Raw genomic sequence first — 22,441 nt, 5'->3', positions numbered from 1 at the left:
GTTTCCAGTCAGCTGCGGCCACTCAGCCAATGCAAATCAATGACAGGCTGAGAGGCTCCGCAATTGTCCAATGTTATTCACACATGGTTGGAACGAATACCTGTGGTTATGGACAGATGACCATCCCTTGACGCAAACAGTCTTCATACAGAACCACTCATCTGTCCCTAGCCGCATGTGTCATTCTGTCATTGATTTTACAGGCTTCCTGTCTCCAGGTAATCAGAAACACCCGGCTGTACCCACTGCAGAAATACGCTGACCTGGGCGGTGAACAGCCACATGAATGAGCCCTTACAGAGGAACTTTAGCCTGGACACTGTTACCAAAATAACATCAGGCAGATGGTTAAGGACTAGTAACCAGTATTGCTTGCTGTCTCCCTGCAGATGATATTTTCCCATTACTGATATTTTCCCATTCTTCTGCCCTGTGTCTCTTTGTGGAGGGAGCCATCTTGGTAGATGCAGGACTTTACTTCCTAATGTTAGAGCCTCCAGCAAGGAGAACATTGAGCAGCACAGTAGTACCATCACCAAATCTCACTCCAAATATCCTGATAGTACCAGACAGAAGCAGCAGTGCCTTAATTTCACACTGCAGATATAAAGCTATGAGGCCGTAGGCACAGAAATACTTAGACTCACATACCATGGTGTGCACTGCTATTTTTCAGGAGATATTCCAGACAAAAGGTAGATGTTTCAAATGTGTACCGTCTTAGGTACAATTAACACTTCTAGATGCTCCCCATAAGATAGGAAGCCTTCATTTTTTTCTAACTCTTCTATAGTAAGAAAAAACACTTATTAAAAGCACTGTGCAACTACTTCTGGTCAATTTCTAGAGCCAGCACTGGTTTAAGCATAACAGGAACATAAAATATTTTGTATCACAATTTAATCTCTAAATATACTAACAAATCAAACCACCTCTACTTATATGTGCCCCACATATAAGTAGTTGGTGACATTTGGACTATTTAAAACTCCAGCCTGGCAAGCCTATGTACTGTATCTAATAAAAAAATGTATAATACCTGGATAGCGTTTTCTCAAAAAATAAATAAATAAACAAATACAAATAAGTGTTCATATGTTTTGGTTTGAGAACCTTGTTTGCTAGCCTTTGATCGGTTTATATGTCTATTTTTACTACATATATTGTAAAGGCAAATATGAAACATACCTGCTTGAGCATCTTCTTCACTCACTCGCTGTGCTTTTATTAAGTGTATAAACACTGCGAATGCAAAAACTTGTAATGTCCTGGCAGGTTTCATTTTTTTTTAGGTTCAAGCGATCTGAAACAGAAAAGAAACTTATTTCATGAGAGAAACCTATGTAATGTTCTGCGTTATGTCTTTCACATGAAAATAACATCACAGTATACTAATTTTATAATAAGTCATTCACAAACAGAGACACTGCACACTGGCTGGGTGGTGGGCCACTGACATTCCAGGTACTACTTATGCAATGATTTAGCCCTGGAGCTGTCAAGCAATGACACCAAAAATCAACATGCGTTTGAGCCAAACTGATGTTTTCATTTTCTTTGTTGTTTCTGCTATATGATCAACCAACTCATAAGATGTTATTTTTTTCTCTGCTTTTGCTACCTGTTCCATTTCAGGTAGAACACAGTAGTCAACCTTCAACCTCTGAATTATCCATTGTCAGTGGGCATATGAACCATAGCTCTCTTCTAGCAATAGTATGGGTTAGTGATTGCATCACTAGAGAGGACATTGTACAGGAACTGGAACTATCGCGGTTAATAACACTTCAGCATGGCCATTTACAAAATAAATTCCACCCCCATTATATGTTTAGTTCTTTCCTTTAGCTCTTTCGTTTTATTAACATCTGCCATATTTTAAATGAAACAAAAGACACAAAAGTTACCAGAGGATTATGGGTGGGCAATTAATTTTCTCAAGGGGCCACATGAGAAACTCGGAGGGCCGAACTGATTAACGCATGGTATCGAGCAATGAACCTACCATGTGTTACAGTGCAGCAGGTGCGTTGCGATGCCATTCATTTGAATGGCACCCCAAACGCACCCCTGGCTGCAATACAGTCAATCACACTGCTCATTAATCACATGGCATAGGTGTGATCTCTCTCTCTCTCTCTCTGAATAAAGCCTTATTGTCCCAACATAGTATGACATATTAAGTGTGTGGTACATACCGGTTTTTTTTTCTTTACAGGCCACAGGCCGGAGCTGGGATGTGAAGCTGCAGGAGGAGGACGGAGGAGAAGCTGGGGGCAGGAAGACATTTGTCACTGGTTGTTAGGACCACCTAATGTTCCTAGCAACAAAGGACTGAAGAGGAGGAGGACCCCGACCTCATTGTTTGCTAGCATGCCAGTGGTCCTAGTAAACAACGACTGAAGAGGAATGCGGTCCGCACACAGACCGATCATCAACCTGCTCTGGGCTATGACTTGCAGTTCATGCACCGGCATTTGAGGTCGGTGTATCCACTCTCAGCCAGCCATAAATGAGCATAGGTCGGCAATCAGTCCGTGTCCGGACTACATTCTGGACAGAGACAGTCAAAGGGCTGCATACGGTCCATGGGCTGTAAAATGCCCAGTTCTGCAGTAGAGACATATCCCTTTAAATCATCACTAAAACATCTGTGATTACAGTGTTTTTTTAAGCAAACATGTAGAATGTAGATATGTGACGCAAACGATTGTCTTCACTTCAAATGTTTCAAGTTAATGAAGTTACTCTTACAAAGGACCTATGATTTATAGTCAATGCAGTGTAAAGGCTCCAATTGCCTAAGGTAATGCACATAAGAAGAGAGTGTGGCCATCAATTCAGCAAGGTCAAAAAAGCCTGTCAGTGTTTTCATATTTTACAGGATGATGAGCTCTAGAAATTTAGGCCTTGTCCTCAGTCTATACTGATTTATTGTTGAGGGTGAGAGGTCAGTACTATTCACCCTTTCAAGTTTACCTCTGCCTCTATCTCCTAAGACATCTGGTCATCTGTGGACTTCTGAAAATTGTTAAGGAAACACTTAAGGGCCTTTCAGATAGAACGAAAACATGTAAATCCTCCAAATGGCCTTTTGGGACAAATACAGGCACTCTCTCAGAATCTATCATAATTGGTAAAGATGTATATACTTAGTTCTATACTTTATTTTCCAAGTGGGGATGGATGTTTAAAAAGCAGAAAATGCTGCAGTTTGAAGTGAATCCTTTTCTAAGTTTCTATGTATATTTTGCCATTCAAAAACAAGGCTCCATGGGAATCTCAGTACTGTTTAAGACCGAGCAGCGAGAACTCCCATTTTGCCATTAAAGTAAAACAACAGTCAAATTATAAAATCACATACGTGATGTAGGCTGCTCAGGAAGACTGGGCTTCCTGTTGCTGTATGTACCGCCTGAAACATTCTATAAATATCTGTTGATCCTGCCAGTAGAAACATTGGATAGGCACTTCTTTTGATAGGGTGGCAATGTTCTTCCATCTGCATTGGAATCCCTGCTGCATAGTCACCTTTGTTGCATGCTTTAGCTGCTGAGGTACTAAAACCTACCTACCTCCACCCATAGCCAGTGCATTGCTCTATCTCCAGGAGCTTGAAGAAATGGTGTAAAAGCCATTCTCAGTCCCTCAAACCCCCTCCAGCATTTTCTAGTGGGGCGCAGGAAAATCCAGCCACCCAGCTACCATTAAAGATCACTGAATCACTGGTAAGTAAATAACTGAAGGGTTTAGGTGCATTACCAATTCTACACAGTACAACAGAAATTGAACCCTTCATTCCATAATCCTTCTATACTCATTTGTAGCAGACTGCTTCTTAGTTAGAGGGAAAATTGTCATTATTTTGTTTGTAGATGGGACAAGTGGTGAAACCCCTGCAAAACTGATTTTGCCTTCAGTAACATTTCTGTAAAATTTGCCTCCAGTTTTTTTTGCACTTTATCAAAAATGTCCTGAATGAAATTTCTCATTACTAGAGGGATGAGCAAATGCAGAATTCTCCTTAGCTAAAAGTAAAGCACTGATATCACCTGGAGGCAAAATTCTGCTGAAATTTCACCACTCATCAGTTTCGTCCATTTATGAACTGATCATTTTTGTATCAAATATTTATTTCATATAAGGTACTTCTAGGAGTCTCTGTTAGTATTTGGGGGGATGCTGCAATTATGAAGTAGAGACATCTACAGGTGTCTGCATATGTGTGCAGCAGTCTCCAAACCCTCTTGTCATGGCAGCATCTTGGGCCATTCTGACAGGCATATTCTAGTTATAGTTGGAGCCACCTTCCACCCCCAGGATCCATAGCAGCTGTGTGGGCCACTATGACTATAGTTATGCTACTGCCCTTAGAGCAGGGGTGCCCACAATTTTTTGTCTGGAGATCTACTTTTTAAATGACGAGCTCAATGAGATCTACCAACGAAAAAACACCTTTGTTAAAAAAAACAAGCACATTAAAATCGTTACTGGGACTACTGCCTCTCTCTCTCTCTCGCGCACTCTCTCTCTCCTTGCTCTCTCCCCTGTATCTCTCTCTCTGTGCTGTCTCTCTCTTGGCTTTCTCTTCTCTCGCCTTCTCTCTCTCTCTGCTGTCTCTTCTCTCTGCTGTCTTTTCTCTCTGCTGTCTCTTCGCTCTGCTGTTTCTTCACTCTCTCTGCTGTCTCTTCGCTCTCTCTTCTCTCTGCTGTCTCTTCTCTCTCTGCTGTCTCTTCTCTCTCTGCTGTCTCTTCTCTCTCTCTCTCTCTCTCCCTGCTGTCTCTTCTCCCTCCTGGCTGTCATTCCTTACCTGCACTGCAGCAGCTTCTCAGGTCTCCTCTCATGTGTGATGTCCTGTCCTCCCACGGTGCTCGTGTGGCCAAATGTGGCCAACGCTGCAGACGGGGAGAGGTGTCCCACCCCTTCCCGTCTGCAGCATCTGACACATTCAGCCACACTAGTACCGCGGGAGGGAGCTCAGGTCAGTGAGCCGATCGCGATCTACAAGTGTTTTGCGATTGACTGGTAGATCGCGATCAACCTAATGAGCACCCCTGCCTTCGAGCATCTTCTGCAGCCTGACCAGCACTGTGAAATTAACCCTGTAGGCCTAACACAGTCATCCTGACACTATAAAAATTCTCGGCTTGTCTCCTCAGCTAAAAAACTGACAAGACCACTGAGATTTGTGGTTCTGCAAAAAAGCCACCGTTTAAACAAATTTGTATTAGCTTATAGGGTAACTATGTGCAGGAACAGTAAAAAGGATGTTTTAAAATAACATTATGATTATTATAATTATTGCTGCTACTACTGTTCTTGTTTTGCTGTTGCTTGTTTTGCCATCTTGCTGTGGTGGTGGAATGGGTAGGGTAGCTTAGAACTTTTATCAAGGCCTAGTGAGCTACTGAAGACCAAGTAGTTTGCTTCAAATGATAATTTCATGCACTGATACTCTTCCGTGGCAAATTATATTCACAGCAAAGGTCTCTAGTATTGTACTGACTATGCTGACAGTTCTCCTGTTACCTGTTTTTGGTTAAGTCATACTTTATATTGAGATCAGTAACACATATTATCACAGTGGACTCTTCCAAGTGCAGAGATAGGTGGCTGGGGACCCCATAAAAATTTTACTATGGGGCCCCATGATCTGTAGTAATTCTTCTGGTTGTGATCATGAATTGCTCTTTGCATATTTCTAGATTCACACTGAACATTCATGTCCATATTATATTTTTTGATGGTATGGAAGCGCGTGTACATATGCATGTGAGATAGGCATCTTAGAAAATAAAAGTGATATGAATATGCAGTATATAAAGTACGTATATTTTTGGTGCTATAAAATACCAATAATGAATAAATGGGATTTCAATGCATGGCAACACATCAAAAAACATATGTGATCCTTTTTTAATGCATCTACTTTGGGGAGTACTGCATCAAGAGTGACTTGCTAGCTACCCTCAGGAAGGATGTGCCATTCTAAATGAATCAATATCCCTGCAATGTATTGTACATAGTGCCACGCTCTACTGTGCACTGGGCTTATGCATGGTAAAACTGAATGGGCCCACACAGGTTCACTTCAACTTCTATAAGTACATATTATTGTACTGGCATATAATAAATGGCTTTGTTTTTTAACAGCATGAACCTGGTTTTATCATTCAGTGAGCTCTTTGCCTTTCAAATGCACTACAGATCATGAATGAGAACCCCACTTTATATAATTCCATGATCAATTATAGATACATTAATGTAATAGTACATCTTTCATTTTACAAACCAGAAAATAAGAATCCAATATTTGGCAACATGCACATTGCTTACTTCACCCTTGTACTGATTTCTTGCTGAAAACATAAATATTCTACATTAATCATAGTAACTATTTAACTCTAGGACTTCAGCATTATAGCAGTTTGAATTTACAAATTCAAACAAGCTGTGGTAATTGAAAACACATGTATTCTGCCTGAAATGTATTACTTACAAGGTACATTTAAAGAACACAAATATTGTTAGGGTTCTTATGTTTAAAAATTAATCAATATCAATCCCATAAAGTAACAGTAACTCACCTTTGTGAATGATGATGCACTGCCCTAGGCAAGGTGCCACTTCATTGCATCCCCGGAGTGTTCCTTGTAAAAAGCAGGCTGAGTGCTTTGAGAGTTTGTTGCAGTCACTGAATCTGACTTGCTGTTTCACTTCTGTGGATCAGTATATGCTAGAAGCCCTCTTCTGTCATACATAAACAGACTGCCTAAACCTGTCTGATGTCACATGCTACAACTCATTTCAAACCCAGCCCACCATTTGAACATAGGGGCAAGGAAATACTGAAATGATTATTTACAAGGGTCTGCATAAACAAGATATACAGGCGACTAATCTATTAGATTTAGATAACTCACAAAAAAACAAAAAGATTATACAAACTGATGGGGATATAATAACAGAGGTAATAAAAAGAAGCAGATTTAAGTTCATATATGACTGCCTATGCAGGTAAATCAACACAAACATGTTTTTTTCTACTGTTTGTTGTTGGCATCATTATGATTAGTGGATTTCAAGTCATAGTAATGAAATTGATTTTTGGCATGTGAAAAAATATTTTCTATGCATATATCAAATACATCAACATTTATTCTTATAGCAATAGATAGGTTTGATCCCATCTAAAGAAAATTATATAGTCACTTATGGTAATTCATATCAACAACCAGAAAGGTCAACTTCAACCGAAGCAAGTATTCTAGTTGCCAGAAAGTTGTAAGGCTTCTTGTGAGGTCTCATTTAATAAGACATACCTACCAGAATTCCAAGAGTCTTCCAAAGTCCTTCATACGGTCCTCCGTATGACGCAGACCAACATTCAGCCCACGTGAGGCATGACATCTAGTGGATAAGCAGACAGCACTGGACTGATTACAGCAAAAGCTGCGCTATTTGTTTTTTTTATCTCTGGAATTCTGCTTTCACTAACCTGAGAAATCTGAGAAAACTCATTAGGATTCACCTATCAGGGGTGCCTGCTGTGTTCATAGACAGATATCATCATGGGGGTTGATGATTTATAAACTTTTCACATAGCGAGCAGCTATGCGAACAAGACTCACAGCATATTATAGCCACTAGATGGAGCCAAAGGAGAATTTCCTATGCTCCTCAGCTCCACCTAGTGGTGACATTTGCTGTGAATCTCGTTTGCATAGTTATTTTCTATGTGAACCGTTTATAAATCACCTCCTATATGTTTATGTCAGTGCTGTAACCTAAATTTAAAGACAAGATATGGTGGAGACACATCGACCCTCTGCCTATGCAGTTGTTTACGTCTGTGCTCTGGATTTTTTTTTTAAATGGCAGCCACCTTATGGAGGCCATAAATAACTATCTTAAAGAGAAACCTGAAATGTGGCCTACCATGCCTTGTTCTGCACTGTGGTTCCATGGGTGGAGGTCAATATCTTAGTAAAGGCAGGGCTTTGCTTCCTCATGTTAGAGCTGCCCCCCTTCCTAAGACTGATGATGTGATAATTGATGGGGTTTTAACCAAGGAGAAGCAGGAAAGGTGGAGGAAGTACCGATCCACAGAAGAGATGAAGTAGGAACAGGGGGACACTTGCACTGCAGGTCCTCAGGTACAGCTTCCTCTCCAACATGGATACTAGTGGTCAGCAACAAAAAGTCTTAGATGATCTCACAATGCAAATACACAGCTATAAGGTTCCGGGTGCATGGATGCCTAGACACAGGAAGTACACAGCTACTTTCTGGAGTAATTCAAGACAAAAGGCACATTTTCAGGTTTCTGCTATTGTACAATAACATTTTGAGATGTTCCCTTTAAGATGGCACATCTTCACTTTTTGAGTTCAGGTCCATGGTAAGCACTAATTCTTAAAGGAGAACTATGAGGTGAGTGCTTTTCACTCACCTCATAGTTCTAGCCGACCTGTGACAATGAGACTGTCACAGGTTGGCTCAGTAGATCGGTAGGTGAGCGAACATATACCGGCGTTCGCTCACCTATCGATCCTGTCACAGCTCTCTGCCGTGACAGGGGAGGGACTGGATTCCCCCCTCCCCGCTCCGATCCGCCAGCGCTGACTGGCGGAACGGATGGGGGAGGGGCGGCTATACTGAGACGCCGCAGCTGAAGCGGATCCCGACAATTATGTCTGGATCCGCCCCACTGCGTGACTGACAGCTGGCTCTGCCTATCTAGAGGCAGAGCCAGCTGTCAGTCACGCAGTGGGGCGGATCCAGACATAATTGTCGGGATCCGCTTCAGCTGCGGCGTCTCAGTATACTGCGAGCAGCTGCTTAACCCCATAGTTCTCCTTTAAGTTCAGAAGCCCACAGCAAACAATCCACATCCATCTTGTATTGTTGTGGTTTCAGCAAAGTGAATTCTAATTGCATAATGAACTTTATAACCAGAACTCTAATTTAATGAGGCTGATTGTGTCTACGGTAACCTTTAAACTATGTAGGTACAAAGCATACACAGTACCACTGTTAGAGAGTCAAATAAAAAGTATATTCTGTCACTTGTTAAGAAGTGTTAAGAAGTACAAGACATAGCCATTTACTGTAATGATAAAATGATGTAAACATAACAATATGTAATATGTTATAAGATACATAAAGTAAGACTGTACATACATGCTGTATACTGGAAAAGCCAATATGTAATGGAAATAAAAACCAAGATGTAGTCTGACAACTGTTATTTCAAAGGATGACTTAATAGTGTTAAGTAACATCAACAAATGCATATTTACCAATTGCATTTGCAAATAAATATAATTAAGATATGACTTAAAACATATTCATGGATAAAAAACAAACTTCTACCTTCGTTGATGATTAGATTATAATGATGTAATCATTTTCAGAGTTAGCACAAAATACTTATATATGGATAGTGTCATTTAGTAATCATCCCTGATTATGTGGATAGAATAAATAGTAATATTTACAGCACAGCACTGCTTACTACTGATTACTCCACAGTGCTTCAGCTCCTTTAGGGCTGTAGGCTCGTCTTGGCTTGCTTTCCATACCTCACCAATGGTCATTTTCCACCTCCATCTTTTCACGCTTCGACTTCAACTCTTCCTTTATATTCTATATCCATTGATCTACCTTGCTTTCACAATCCCCACTCCCCAGTCCTTGCAATGATTCATCAGTTCTTTGAACATTGATCTGTTATCACTAGTTCTTTATTGCCTATCATTTTGCAGCTCTGGGCCACAGATCCCAAATATCCCCATAAATGTCTATTATCCTGATTATTTCAGGTAAACAAGCCCTGGGTCTTGCTTACCTGGAGGGAATATGTTATTTTCCAACTAGGGAAGACAATACTATTATTATTATTAGTAGTAGTAATAGTAATAAATGTATTACTATCGTCAGCCATTGTGCACTCTTGGAAAATGACCAGTATGCTGGCAAATTATCACCAAAAGCTCCCCAATGTGGATGCAGGAAACAGCTGAAAACAGCACATACACTCTAAGGTCTCGTTCACACCTAGGCATATTGCATATGCACGTCCGTCGCACGTTTTTTTACCGCGATTCGCGGTAAAAAAGTTGCGCGTTTCCGAAGGCTACTTGGCTGTATCCCAATGGAAACGCGCAACAAAACGGCCCAAAGTAGTACATGTACCTTTTCAGGCGTGGGCCGTTTTGTAGCGCGTTAGGGACGGGCGGAAATACGCCAAGGTGGGGACGAGACCATTGAATACAATGGGATTTAGATGTTTGAGCGTTTTGTAGAGGGCTAATATCCTTCTGCTACTATGTCAAGAGAGCAATGTGCTAACTGCAGAAAGATTCTTGTTTGAGGCAGGAAGGTTAAGAAAAAAGCTGTTTTTAGAAGATAAACATAGGAGGCACAGGTTACGTAGGCCAGATGGTTCTGATGGCTGGGTTGGAGTTAGGACTTCCAACATCAGAACATCATCCCTTTATCCGCAAGTCCAAACATGACCTGACTGCCAGGGTCGAGTCGTTATAATTGTTTACTCAGCCCCTAGGTGGTTCTATAAGGACAGGACATGCCATTATGTATCTTCATGCAGGTCATAGTTCATACTGTCAGAAGGAATATATACTTGCTGTACAGAAATAGAATTTCTTTCAAACTTTCATTTGACATTCTGAAAAATCGTTTGTCAGGTCATTTGATCTTCACACAATTCAGCTAATATCATTCGAAAGCCTTTAAGATTTTGTTCAGACCTGCTACTTGAATGGAATACCAAGTGTATTATACAGTTTTCTTGTATATGCTTGTGAAAACAATCAAAACAAATACAAAGCAAAGTTTATTATATTTGAAGTGGACCTTTACCCCCTTTTACTAAAAATCACATCAGCATGCAGCTCTGCATGCTGATTTAAAATCATATTACATTCATTAGTTAAATAAACTTGTTTTTCATTTACTTACAAGTAGAGTTTATCTACTTCCTGGTCCAGTTCTGGCACAAATGATGTAAGTGCCCAAGGGTTGCATCCTGGTAAGGTTACATCAGCAGAGCATTGCTGGGAAATCTCATCTGTAATCTCATGAGATTTCGGGGAAAGGCATTTTCCTCCCCTAAGATGATTTACATGGTCACATGTCCTAGTCACAAGTGCCAGAGTTCCAGGAAGTAATGGGAGATTTGGTAATCTGCCCTTTGTAAAAATGGCCACTGTCAGAAGACTGGGGAAGAAAAGAAAAATAAGGTATGCAAAGAATAAAAAGACGGCATTTATCTAGAAGTATGTGTGTGTAGATTGCCATTACTAAACATTTCTAAAGGTGTGTTTGTGTTTATTTTAATGATCCACTTTAAAAACATAACGTAAAGGTCATACATAACGTAGACAAACGTACAGGTCCACTTTAAAAACATATTGCATACATATTGCAACATATTGCATATTAAAAACATATTGCATATCTAGAAGTATATTATATATAAATCATATGTTTATCAGCCCAGGAGGCTGTTGCGGACTATAAAATACAGTGGAATCTACTTATAAATCCAATTTTGAATGTTACAAAAACCTATTTTTGTATTGTTTTCTTCTTGCGTTCCTATACCATACAAAATAGTTTTAAAGAATGGATGTTCATGATCATGAAAGTTCTAATTCTGAATGAAACTTTGCATAGTACATGTGCATTACAATATGTACGATTTTCCCGAATGGAAATTTTGCTCCTTAAAAAGTAACTCCAGGTATTTTTTATCAACTCTTGCAATGAGGCTACCCCCGCACTGCAAGGGTTAAGTGCTCATTTCGGTCTAGGGGCAAAAATAAAGAAGATATCTGATATCTTATATAGTTGATCTATATGACTGATCCTCAACCTTGCAGCAGTGACCGCTCACCTCTCTCTCCCTCCACTCCGGCTGTAGTATGTCCCTTTGTGTCCTCACGTCTAATGGATCTGCATTAGACATGACGACATCACGGTTCCTTAGACCGCCAGAGCCCGGGACCAAAATAAGCAGTTAACCCTTGTGGTGTGGGGGTAGCCCCACTGCTAAGGGTTAATTTGAAAGAATCCTGGAGTTCTTTAAGAAAAAAAAACAATAAAAATTTTCCATCCTGCTCTTTGGACTTGCCTCATCCCTACAGTCAAAAAAGATGATCGATTTGACCCCACTAACCATTAGAAAATTGAACCATTTCACAAATGGAAATAATCAAAACAATTCTACTGGTGTATGGCCAGTTTATATCCCGTCTCCACACGACTGGATCTTTTGGATATTTGCCTATTTTGGATCTTACAAGAGATAAAACATATTCCCTCTGATCATTAGAATGTGAGAAGTGATTTCAGACAGTTTGGTGCCCAGCAGTCGTAGATTCTTGAGGATTGTTTTGATGCCTTCCCCCATGTAAGGTGATAAGAGATTATCTATAGCCAAAAGTCTACAGGGTCTTGTCAGGGAGCCTGAGGGGGTTCCTCCCAGAGACTCATTAGCAGCAAAGTGTTAGATCTACAGGCCTATTCAGATTCTGAACTATGAACTTTCTATAATATTATCATCCCACTTTCTATATACAATGTTACAGATAGTCTTTTTGACTCTCTATTTATCCCTACCATGACAAAAATGAATTCTCTGTTTTTACTCCACTCTTTTGTGCTATTACCGCTTTATAGAACTTTTGATCTTTTCTTTCTTTTGGCCTCCCAGATTGGCCTACCACAGCCAAATCGTGGCCGATTCTGATAGTTCCAGTTAGTGTGGACCCATCGCTATGATGATGGACAACCTCATGATGGAATGCCTGCTTGCAAGAATGGATAATGTTACCTTGCAGAAGATTTTGGGATGCTGCTGGCGCCTGCATTTTATGTATATAGCTGTTTTTTTAAATTTATTACAATAACAGATTCTCATTAAATTATATCACTGTAGGGCCTTCATAACAAGAGCACCAGTTAATACTGTAATGAAAGCTTTAGATTTAAAAATATTGAGAATGCCTTTTCAGATTACATGAACATAATATTTTGATGACTTGGTTTATATAGACATTACATTTAGTAATAAAACAATCAATGGCAATGCAGTCCATAGCAACCAATCCAATTCCCATTGTCATCTGATTTGTTGTATTTGTAACACTTCAGGTTTTCTTTTCTTGCTTTCTTTACAAACCAATTGAGTGTATGTGCTGATTGATGATGATGAAAACATGATGATAATGATTATTATAAGGCCTCATGCACACTGCAATCAGAGCTGCAGCTGTGGATTCGTGTAGCAAAAACATGCAGATTCTTGTGGCAGTTATCCCAGGTGTGTACGCACCTGATTTGTAGTCAATGTTCATTTGGTTTCCCCTAATCAATCTGTCATCATTTGCATCTGTCTGCTGCTGGGTGTACCCTGGTCACAGAACAGAGCAACCAATTAGGGACTGCTATGAGTGGATATCCCTCTCCAGCCAATCACTGTTAGATGATGGCCAGTGGTGCATGCTGGGGGAGGAGATAAATACTTGGGGTGGACCATGTGAGCTCTCTCTTCCTCCCCTGGGCCCTGCCTGGGGGGGAGGCTGCTATGGACTGTCTGAGATGGCTATGCCTGAAGCCTGGGGACTAGGCATGTGCTTACACTGAGGCTGGAGGCCCAATGATTACTTCTGATGAGAAGGATGAATAGGGCTGATGACTTTTACCTCAAGTGCTGCTGTGCCAGGTGTTCTTCATGCTGTGAATGGAGATAGCTATTATACCCTGCCACTTAAAAAAGTCTACATCAGCCTGGATAATCCTAACCCTCAACCTCTCTCCCTGTTGTTCAGGAAACACAGGGATATCCATTGCTTTATTACTGTATGCTGCTCCGTAAGGGGTGCACTTCACATGATTACATGAGGACCACCACTGACAGATGCTGCTGCTGTCACCCTGTCATTTACTTGAATGGCCGCATCTATATGGACATGCCTGGGATTCCTGCTGCAAGAATCCTCAGGTTCTCATGGTAGGAATCCCCTGACACAGCTTCGATCACCATGTGCATGAGGCATTGCACACAGTACATTGCTAACCCTATAATCATAAGCATGTTGTAAATCACCTTCCTCCTTGGGAGACATGGCATGTGGATGAGATAAATCCTCAAATTTCCTGCACACATGTTCAGGACATGAATAGGTTTTCATGTCTGATCATTATCTACTTAAGAATCATACAATATTTGCACTGGTTTAAATACTCAGAACATGTTTCTCATACCACAGTGTTGGGAAGCTGAGGGCTGAAGCTACACTGGCCAATCTCACTTTACCTTTTTATTAAATGAGATTTGCCCTCACATGAAAACCCAGACAGTAAGCCATGCTCAAACACCAAAGACAAAACACACTTATTGGGTGCAAAGACATTGAAAGAAGAATGCACAAACTACTATTTGAAATAGCTGAAGCATAGTAAAACACAGTATATAATGTGCTTTCTGCAAGGGGTCCGGAAAAAAAGATGTTTGTTTTTAATGTTTGAATAAGTAAAGGGCTTAAAACAAGCCCTTACAGACATTCTGCTGCTGTATGTTCTGAAATAACTTTGCAGAAACTGATCTTCGCACTATAAATGGTAAGCCCTTTAAAGAGTTTCTCCAGCAAAAATCTCTGTCAGGTTTTCATTGTTGTCTCGGTCTCTGTTGCAAGATTTCTTGTTACCTCCTGGTGACCACCATTATTAGGACAGAAAGTGTCGGACAATAAAAACCTGAATGGGCTTTATGTGTTTGTCTCATTAGAGAGATCTCCAACGCCACTGGGACGGGATGTCGGGAAAATATTGCTCAACAGGGGTACAGACAGCCAGGGTCGGATTTCCCACTAGGCAACGCAGGCATCGGAAAAGATGGGGGTTGCGATTCAGATTTCTCTGCCTACAGGCTCCAGAGAATTCGGCCCTGCAGACAGCATAGATTCTAACAATGTCCCTCACTATCCAAAACTGGAGCTTTACACAATGCTCCTTGTTATATTGTAATTGTCTCTTATATCTATGAAGTCAGTATCACAAGACAAAATACCTAGCCAGTACTATTATTCGGAAAATAAAATGTAAAGCTTTCACATCTTAATGCAAAATAAACCTATCAATCAATGTAATTCATGAGAAAAGTATTTTCACTTTAAATAATTAATCTTTTGTTATGCAACATTGTTTTTTCTCCACCAATCTACAAACTAAAGAAGACTTGCCCACTGACTGTTTAGGATGAGCTCAGGTTCCAACCGAACTGAGACTCCCCTGTACATGGAAGAAAGCTCTCTCTACTTCCGCCCATCCAGTTGCAACCAGAAAATGCACCGCCTGCATCTGCACAGAAGCAAAGGGTCAGCATGCTGTGATGTCTTCGACCTTATATGGGCAAATGGCTATATTTGGTCAATGGCATTGACCCTAGAGGACCATGTCATCAGTATCAGCACATAAGCACAAGTACCCTGCACCTTTGTCTATGTTCAGGTGCGGGGTAGGGAATGTCCTAGCCCACAGCTGATTGGGCAAGTGGTTCCATGGTACTTCTGGGTTTGGTGGATATCAGGTTCGGACTGGATTTGATCCAAACCCAAGCTCATCCCTTCTGACTGTAGCTAAGATACCAACACTTCTTTTTTGATTTGTGTGCTGTGCAGTGAAATGGCAGGCTTATGTATGAGGTAGAGAACAAGATGCCTACAATGACTCAGTATGGTTCCCATGTATCTATGAACAATCATGGAACATGGTTTATGACAAAGGGAAAAAACAGTTGCCTAGCAGCACCTACTGATTCTTACCCTGGGTATCCACAAGAAACTTCCTTTGTTGCTACAAACGACACTTACAAAGTGCTATAATAAGAAAACAATTTAGGGCTCATTCACAGGGCCATCCTGGGCAGTAGACCACCCAGATCAGTGCATTTCTGTGGTAGATAGAGACAGGCATTTCTAATTAGCTGTAGCAGCTTAGCCTATACAAATAAGTAACAGTCTGAGTGACTTTACATCTGTCTGCATGCATCTGTGAACATGGAGAAAATATCTGTGGTTAGGGACAGAGGAATGGCCCTGGATGCAAACAGTCTGTGTACATGGCCATTCGTCTGTTCCTGGCCGCATGTAATCACTCCTTGATTAATTATCTGCAAATAGCTGTGTACAGCTGCAGAGAGTGTCAGCCTGTCATTGATTTGTACAGGCTTCCTGTTTGCAGCTAATTAAGACAGTGTATGATCATGAACGCCATGTGAATGAGCCCTAATAAAACAATAAAAAAATGTGTGTGTGCAAATGTCAATGACATAAACAAAGCCTTCTCATGCCAACATTTTTACTGGAGAGACACAAAAGAAGAAAGAAAGCACATCAACCTAGTGTAGTACTTTTAAACCCCTTTGATAATAATAATATATTGTACTTACATAGATAAAATTATGCAGAGGTTATTGGGTATATACCCATCTGAATTCATCAATGCAGTCCTGTGGCCAGCGGAAAGCGATAGTCAGCATTCAGAGATGAAAACCTTCAAAGTAATGGTGCAGGCCCATTGTGCAGTGCACACCAAGCTTCAGGCAGTAATCCTCACTTTTGCATTTGTGTCCTAGGAGCAGGACACATTTAGAGGAATTCCTCTCCTTTATCAAATTGCTTAAGGTTGGTGTTTTTCTCGACTTTGTCACTTTCCACTGGCCACGAGAGTGCATACAGAAATTTGGTATATCCCCAATAAGCTTTCCAAAATATGTATGTGAGTGTAATATATTCTTTTTATTTAAGGTGTTTAAAATTACTACACTAGGCTGTGTGCTTTTTCTCTTCCCTTTTATGACAAAGGGGCTTAGTTCACTATTAATACAGCACTGGTTGTGGATAGTAGTAAAGTTTCCATCCATCTATCATTCTCAGTTGTCCCTCTCTTTGGTTTGATGTATAGATCTTTACAGAAAATGAACAATGTAACCACCAAAGGTGTGATGCTGTGCTAAACCTTATACCCAGTCTCTATAATATTTCATTTGTCAAAATCCAGTAAAAAAGAATATTAGTGGTAAAAAGAACTTGTGTGTTTAGCCAATTATGTATTTGCTTATTAATGCATCATGGTTCATCATGGTACATGACTGGGGCTTGGTAGGGGTGTGTCATTTGCCTACATAGTTTGTGCAAAAAGGTGTCCCTCTTTCCATTTCAATAGGAGATATTGGAATAAAAAAGCCTTTTCTCACTCTGATATACTATGTATTACTTTATATATGTGTGTCCCAGCTGACATGCAGGCATTAACTTGCAACAACGTCCTGTGGGCAAGTTTCCAGAATACAGTGGTTGTATAGGATAACTAAAACAAATACAAAGGCTTTACCTACCATGAGGTAGATTTTTACCTTGTGCCATGTTTACAGACTGGACAGGACACAGTTAATTCATTTTCCTTGTGCCATATTTCTGGCATCTTTTGAAATTAAATGCCTTATTTCTATCAAACACAAAGGCAGATCTGTGATTTTTCTAGAAAGCTGAAAGATGGTTTACACTGTACTATGCTTCCTAAATCTTACTCCCACACCTGGAAGAATGTTTAAGAACTGATGAGAGGACCTAAGATATAAATATTATTTCTACTCTATTAAACTGGTTTGATGAATGTATTACTTACATAAAATGCCTTGAGGTAAACGTCTTACTTGCCAAGTTTTCTTCCTCTTTTGGCATCGTGTTCAATACACCTTTCTTTATGAAAGCAAACTTTCCTGACATACAAGCGCAGTGCAAATGTTGCCTGGAGAAGAGCAGCGCCAACTTCGAAAAGCTGCAGACAAATTACATTATACTTGGATTCCAAGTGATACTCTTGACTTCACGTGTACTAGCCGCTGGGAAATTAACTACTAGAACAGTTAAAGCTCAACTCCAGCTGAGACTGTTGTTCAGTTTTGGATAAAGCAGGTGCAAATTAGAACCTCTGGATGTAGTAAATTGACTATGTATGGTAAACTAAAACCTCTTGCCAAACTTATGGAGTATTGGGGATCATTTACCATGAACACTTGGAGATATGCCCAATTACAGCACATCTTTCATGCAATGGGAGGGCTCTTTATGGACCAGAGACAAATTTGAGCAACTCTGCTTTGTAGAAGAGCTAAACTCACTCTCATATAAAATATTATTAAGCTTAGAGTCGAAAACTGACCCCTACTTTCTAAAAGAGTGGGAAAGGGACCTCGGGGTTATGTTATCAGAGGATCAAAAAATAAGTTAAATAAATAAATGTTTCCTCTAGCTCTAGGATGCCAGTGACATGTTTATTAGCTGTACTCTAGGTGGTACTGGGTTCTTATCAAATTACCCCACATGTATCCTAACGTGCCTTCTGGTTGCTGTGAGGAATGTGACGTGGAAGGTACGTTTCTGCACTTTTGGTGGGAATGCCCTTTCATTAGGGCCTTCTGGTTGAAAATACGAAAGGTTATATCCCACAATTAATGGATGACCCAGTAGCTATACTCGTTAATAAGACTCCTGTTCATTAAGAAGTACAAAAAGCCTTCCTACCTACCATACCTCCATAATGATCATCATGCCTTGCAAATGGAGAACTAGTCGAGTGCCCTCCCCCTGGTTCAGAGTGGTGAACGAGATAATGGAGAATGATTAGTAGACCTACAGGTTACTATTTGGGCAGGATGAATACACTTCACTACTACGGAGACCTACCTACAAAGACCTCAATGCATGAAGGGGCTTTATGTACATCTCCTATATACTAAACTGCTTATACAACATGCATGATAGATACAAGATTAATGTTTTGTTTTTTTCTGTTGCTTTATGTTGGGGTGAGTTGCAACGTAGCACGTGTTAACATGCATGCAACAAACAAGTGTGAATCTAGACTGAGGACAAATTTTAGGCTGCCTTCACACTTTTGTGCCTCAATCACAGACACCAGCAAACTATTTTGGTGCAACTGAGGAAGAAGCAGCAGGGGATTGCTAGAAAGGAAAGTACAAGGTCAGGGAGTAAGGTGCCTTTTTACACACACTGTCACTTTGCCCCGAATGTGACCATGTCCTTTTAACATGTATTGATTGACTGGAGCCAATTAATGTTGAATAGGGTGCCAGTGCACCACAACTCACAAATATCAGGCATTAACTTTTTTCTATGTAAGATATGGGCATTGTGATGTGCTGAAATGCACTGGCAATTAGGTGCACTGCAAGGTACAATGGTTAAGCCATTAAAAATGCATGGCACTGCAACACACAGCAGACATTACCACAAAGCATAGGTGTGAAGCCAGCCTCCAGATTTTTAGACTAAGTTGCTTAATTACAGCTTCTCAATGTTCACTGTTGTGCAAAAAGGCACAATTTAAAAATGTACAAAGATTTGTTATTGATTAACAGTTTTGTAAGTTATGTTGTGTTTGTGCCCAAATAATTATTTTAGTGTATTTTTATAGAAAATATTTTGATAAACCTTTGCTCAAATATCACATGATGTACAAAATCAGTAGCGCCATCTACAGGTCCTGTACTTTCAGAATAATGTATGGTTTGAGGGGATAATATACACACTTTTAACCCCTTCGTGACTGACGACGTACAGTGTACGTCGCCAGCATCGGGGCTGTTTAAACAGACTCCCGGCGACTTTTGCCGCCGGGAGTCTGTTTAAACTTGTAGAGCCGACTGTCGGCTTTACAACAGAAGCGATACTCTCGACTCACCTGTTGCCAGATCGCTTCTGTGTCCCGAAGAAGGGACTCAATAGCTTATTTCCAGTGTAAAGGTGACACTGGGGGTCTTTTGGACCCCCAGCATCACCATAAAGAGTACCTGTCACCACCATCTGCTATCACATGGGGGGCTTGTAAGCCCCTCCCCCCCCCCCATGTGATAGCAGTCAAAGTAAGGTTAAAAAAAAACAAAAAAACAGTTTTTAAAATAAAAATAAAAATAAATAAATCTAACAATAACAATAAAAAAAATGTTAAAGTCCCCCGCGAGCACGTGCGTCGCCACGTAAACACGCGTCGGGTGCGCCTACGTATGAAAACGACGAACGCGCTACACATGTTGGGTATCGCCGCGCACGCCGGAGTGAGAGCAATATTTCTAGGGCTTGTATTTTGGGGTATCTCTAAATAGATGACCTGTGGGGGCTTTTAAAGCGTCTTCTGTGGACTTTTTGGGGTACTGCAGTTTTTCGCCGTTTCACGAACGCACGCAATTTGTAAACTGGGCATGTTGGGTATCGTTTTACTCGTTGTCACCTCATCTTTTATATTTCATTTAAAAAATGGGTATTTTGTTGTGTTTTGGGGCATTTAATTAAATTTATCACTAAATTTTGGGGTTTAATAAGGAGTTGCGCTAATATTGCGCAACATAAAAATTTGCAACTACCACCATTATATTGTATAGGGTCTTGGCATTCAGAAAATATATAATGTGTGGGGGTTTTAAGTAATTTTCAGGCCTAAAATGTGGAATATAACATGGGTGCAAAAAATGAAAAAAAGGCCTCAGTCATGAAGGGGTTAAAGCTGTAAGTAAACAATATAGACACATGATAATAAAGGGAAAAATATCAAAAATGGGCCAGCCACTTGAGGTTAAAAGCCAAGAGCAGGGCCCGACAGCAAAGGGGTTAAGCAGATAGTAACATTTTGCAATGCAAAACAATAGCACTGTTGTCCCAATGTATATTACACATTTTGCATATGAACAAACAATACTGATAATATTATATACATTAGGTTGATCTCTATCACATGTATTTAAAAGAAAATATTAAAGGAAAACTAAAGTTATCAATTGAAATAATAGCAAAACAAATGTTAGAACAACTTAAAAGGCAAACGCCTTGACTATGAACTTAATACCGAATGTTGCCAAATTGCTCATACAATATATCCTTCACGGTGTAACATCATGTAAGCACAATCCAAATATTTAGGAGGAAAATGGAAATTAACGCACATCTGGGTGTTATTTCACGTGTTGCTGCTTGTTCAGATAGATGCTGCCAAAAGCTAAACTGAATGTCCAATAATATCACCTTTCATGGTGTCAAACATAATTGTATCTGATGGTCACTGGTAAGCCAGCTCTCACTTTCACTGCTAAGTATTCCAGCAACTGCAGGTCTATAGGCAATGCTGTAAGAATAGATAAACACAACAGCTATTATGTTATAAAGTCTTCAAAAGCTCTGACAGAGAGTGAGTAGATGTCAGTTTTTTTTTTTTTTTTTCACATCTTAACCTTATATAATTTCCATTAGGATGCAAAATTAGCCATAGAAATGCTGATGGAAGCAATAAAAAAACTGCATGTCTTGTCTAATATATGTTAGAAATACAACTAGATTTCAAGGGGTTTTGGTATATCTCCTATTTGCAGATAATGTTGTCCTTTTAGCCTCATCCAGCTGTAAACTCCAGCTGGCCCTTAACTCTGTTTCTTTTGAGTATGAAGCGTGAGAATATAGACAGGGACCTTTAAACCTGCGGCCATGGTAGTCCTGAAGGACTGTGGAATGTTCTTTTAGTTGCAGGTGGAAACATTGCCTTCCCTAAAGTAATATAAATATCTTGAAACCCTGTTTACAAGTATTGAAAAGAGTTTAGATTATATGTGTGTAAGGCATTACAGGTTCCTAGTTGGACGCCAACTCTTGCAGAATATATATGTATTTTTTAACTCATGCTTTGTACAATGAAAAAGCTTAGAAAAAAAAGACTTAAAACCAAGAATATATATGTTTTTATTAAGAGGCCCCCTTAAAAATCCCAATAAAATCAGGATCCAATGCACAAATTAACAAAGAAAATGAATTTGTTAAGCTGGTCATACGCAGCTCAGATTTTGGACGATTCCTGCTGAAATGGACATAATTTGAGCAGTGGGTGGCCTTGTCAGCACTAACAAACTTGGATTACAAAATCGAAGGAGGCAGGTAAAAAATGGTTGGTTAAACAGTGAATGTATCCAATCATATTCTGTCACTGTTTGGGTATTCAATCAGCTGTGGGTGCCGGCTACCTGAATAAATAGTCATCAGGTAGAGATACTTCTATCCATGCTGTCTCATATGGATGGAGGATGCAAGCGATTTCTATCATTCAGCCCATGGGGCTGAACAAGAGAAATCAAGTTAAATATGGCTAGCTTTAGTCCAATCTGCTCCTGAGTGAGACATCCTGTGAAATTCCCATGCTCCTCATCTAACATTTGGTTAATGTCATACCTGATCCATAGGAAACATTACTATAATCTCAGTGAGATTAATTTTTGGCTTTTTTAGAAAATTGGAGAACGAGGAAACTATTTAAAATCATTTTCAAATCTGGCAATTTTTAACACTACTTG

General features: G+C 40.0%; 1 protein-coding gene across 1 annotated transcript in view; it reads right to left on the bottom strand.

The window, feature by feature from the left end:
* LOC108790129 (collagen alpha-1(XXI) chain-like) overlaps positions 1-17,771 on the bottom strand; it is a 74,219-nt gene extending 56,448 nt beyond the window's left edge. The window contains exon 1 of the mRNA XM_018560338.1: positions 17,744-17,771. Within this exon, the coding sequence (XP_018415840.1) occupies positions 17,744-17,771 (28 nt within the window). The remainder of the gene's footprint in view (positions 1-17,743) is intronic.
* Between the last annotated feature and the right edge of the window lie 4,670 nt (positions 17,772-22,441).

This window comes from Nanorana parkeri, unplaced genomic scaffold (genome assembly GCF_000935625.1).
Source record: "Nanorana parkeri isolate BGI_ZX_2015 unplaced genomic scaffold, ASM93562v1 scaffold451, whole genome shotgun sequence".
NCBI classification, from domain to species: Eukaryota; Metazoa; Chordata; class Amphibia; order Anura; family Dicroglossidae; genus Nanorana; species Nanorana parkeri.
Note: the sequence above shows the minus strand (reverse complement) of the source record. Positions and strands in the feature narration are given on the sequence as shown.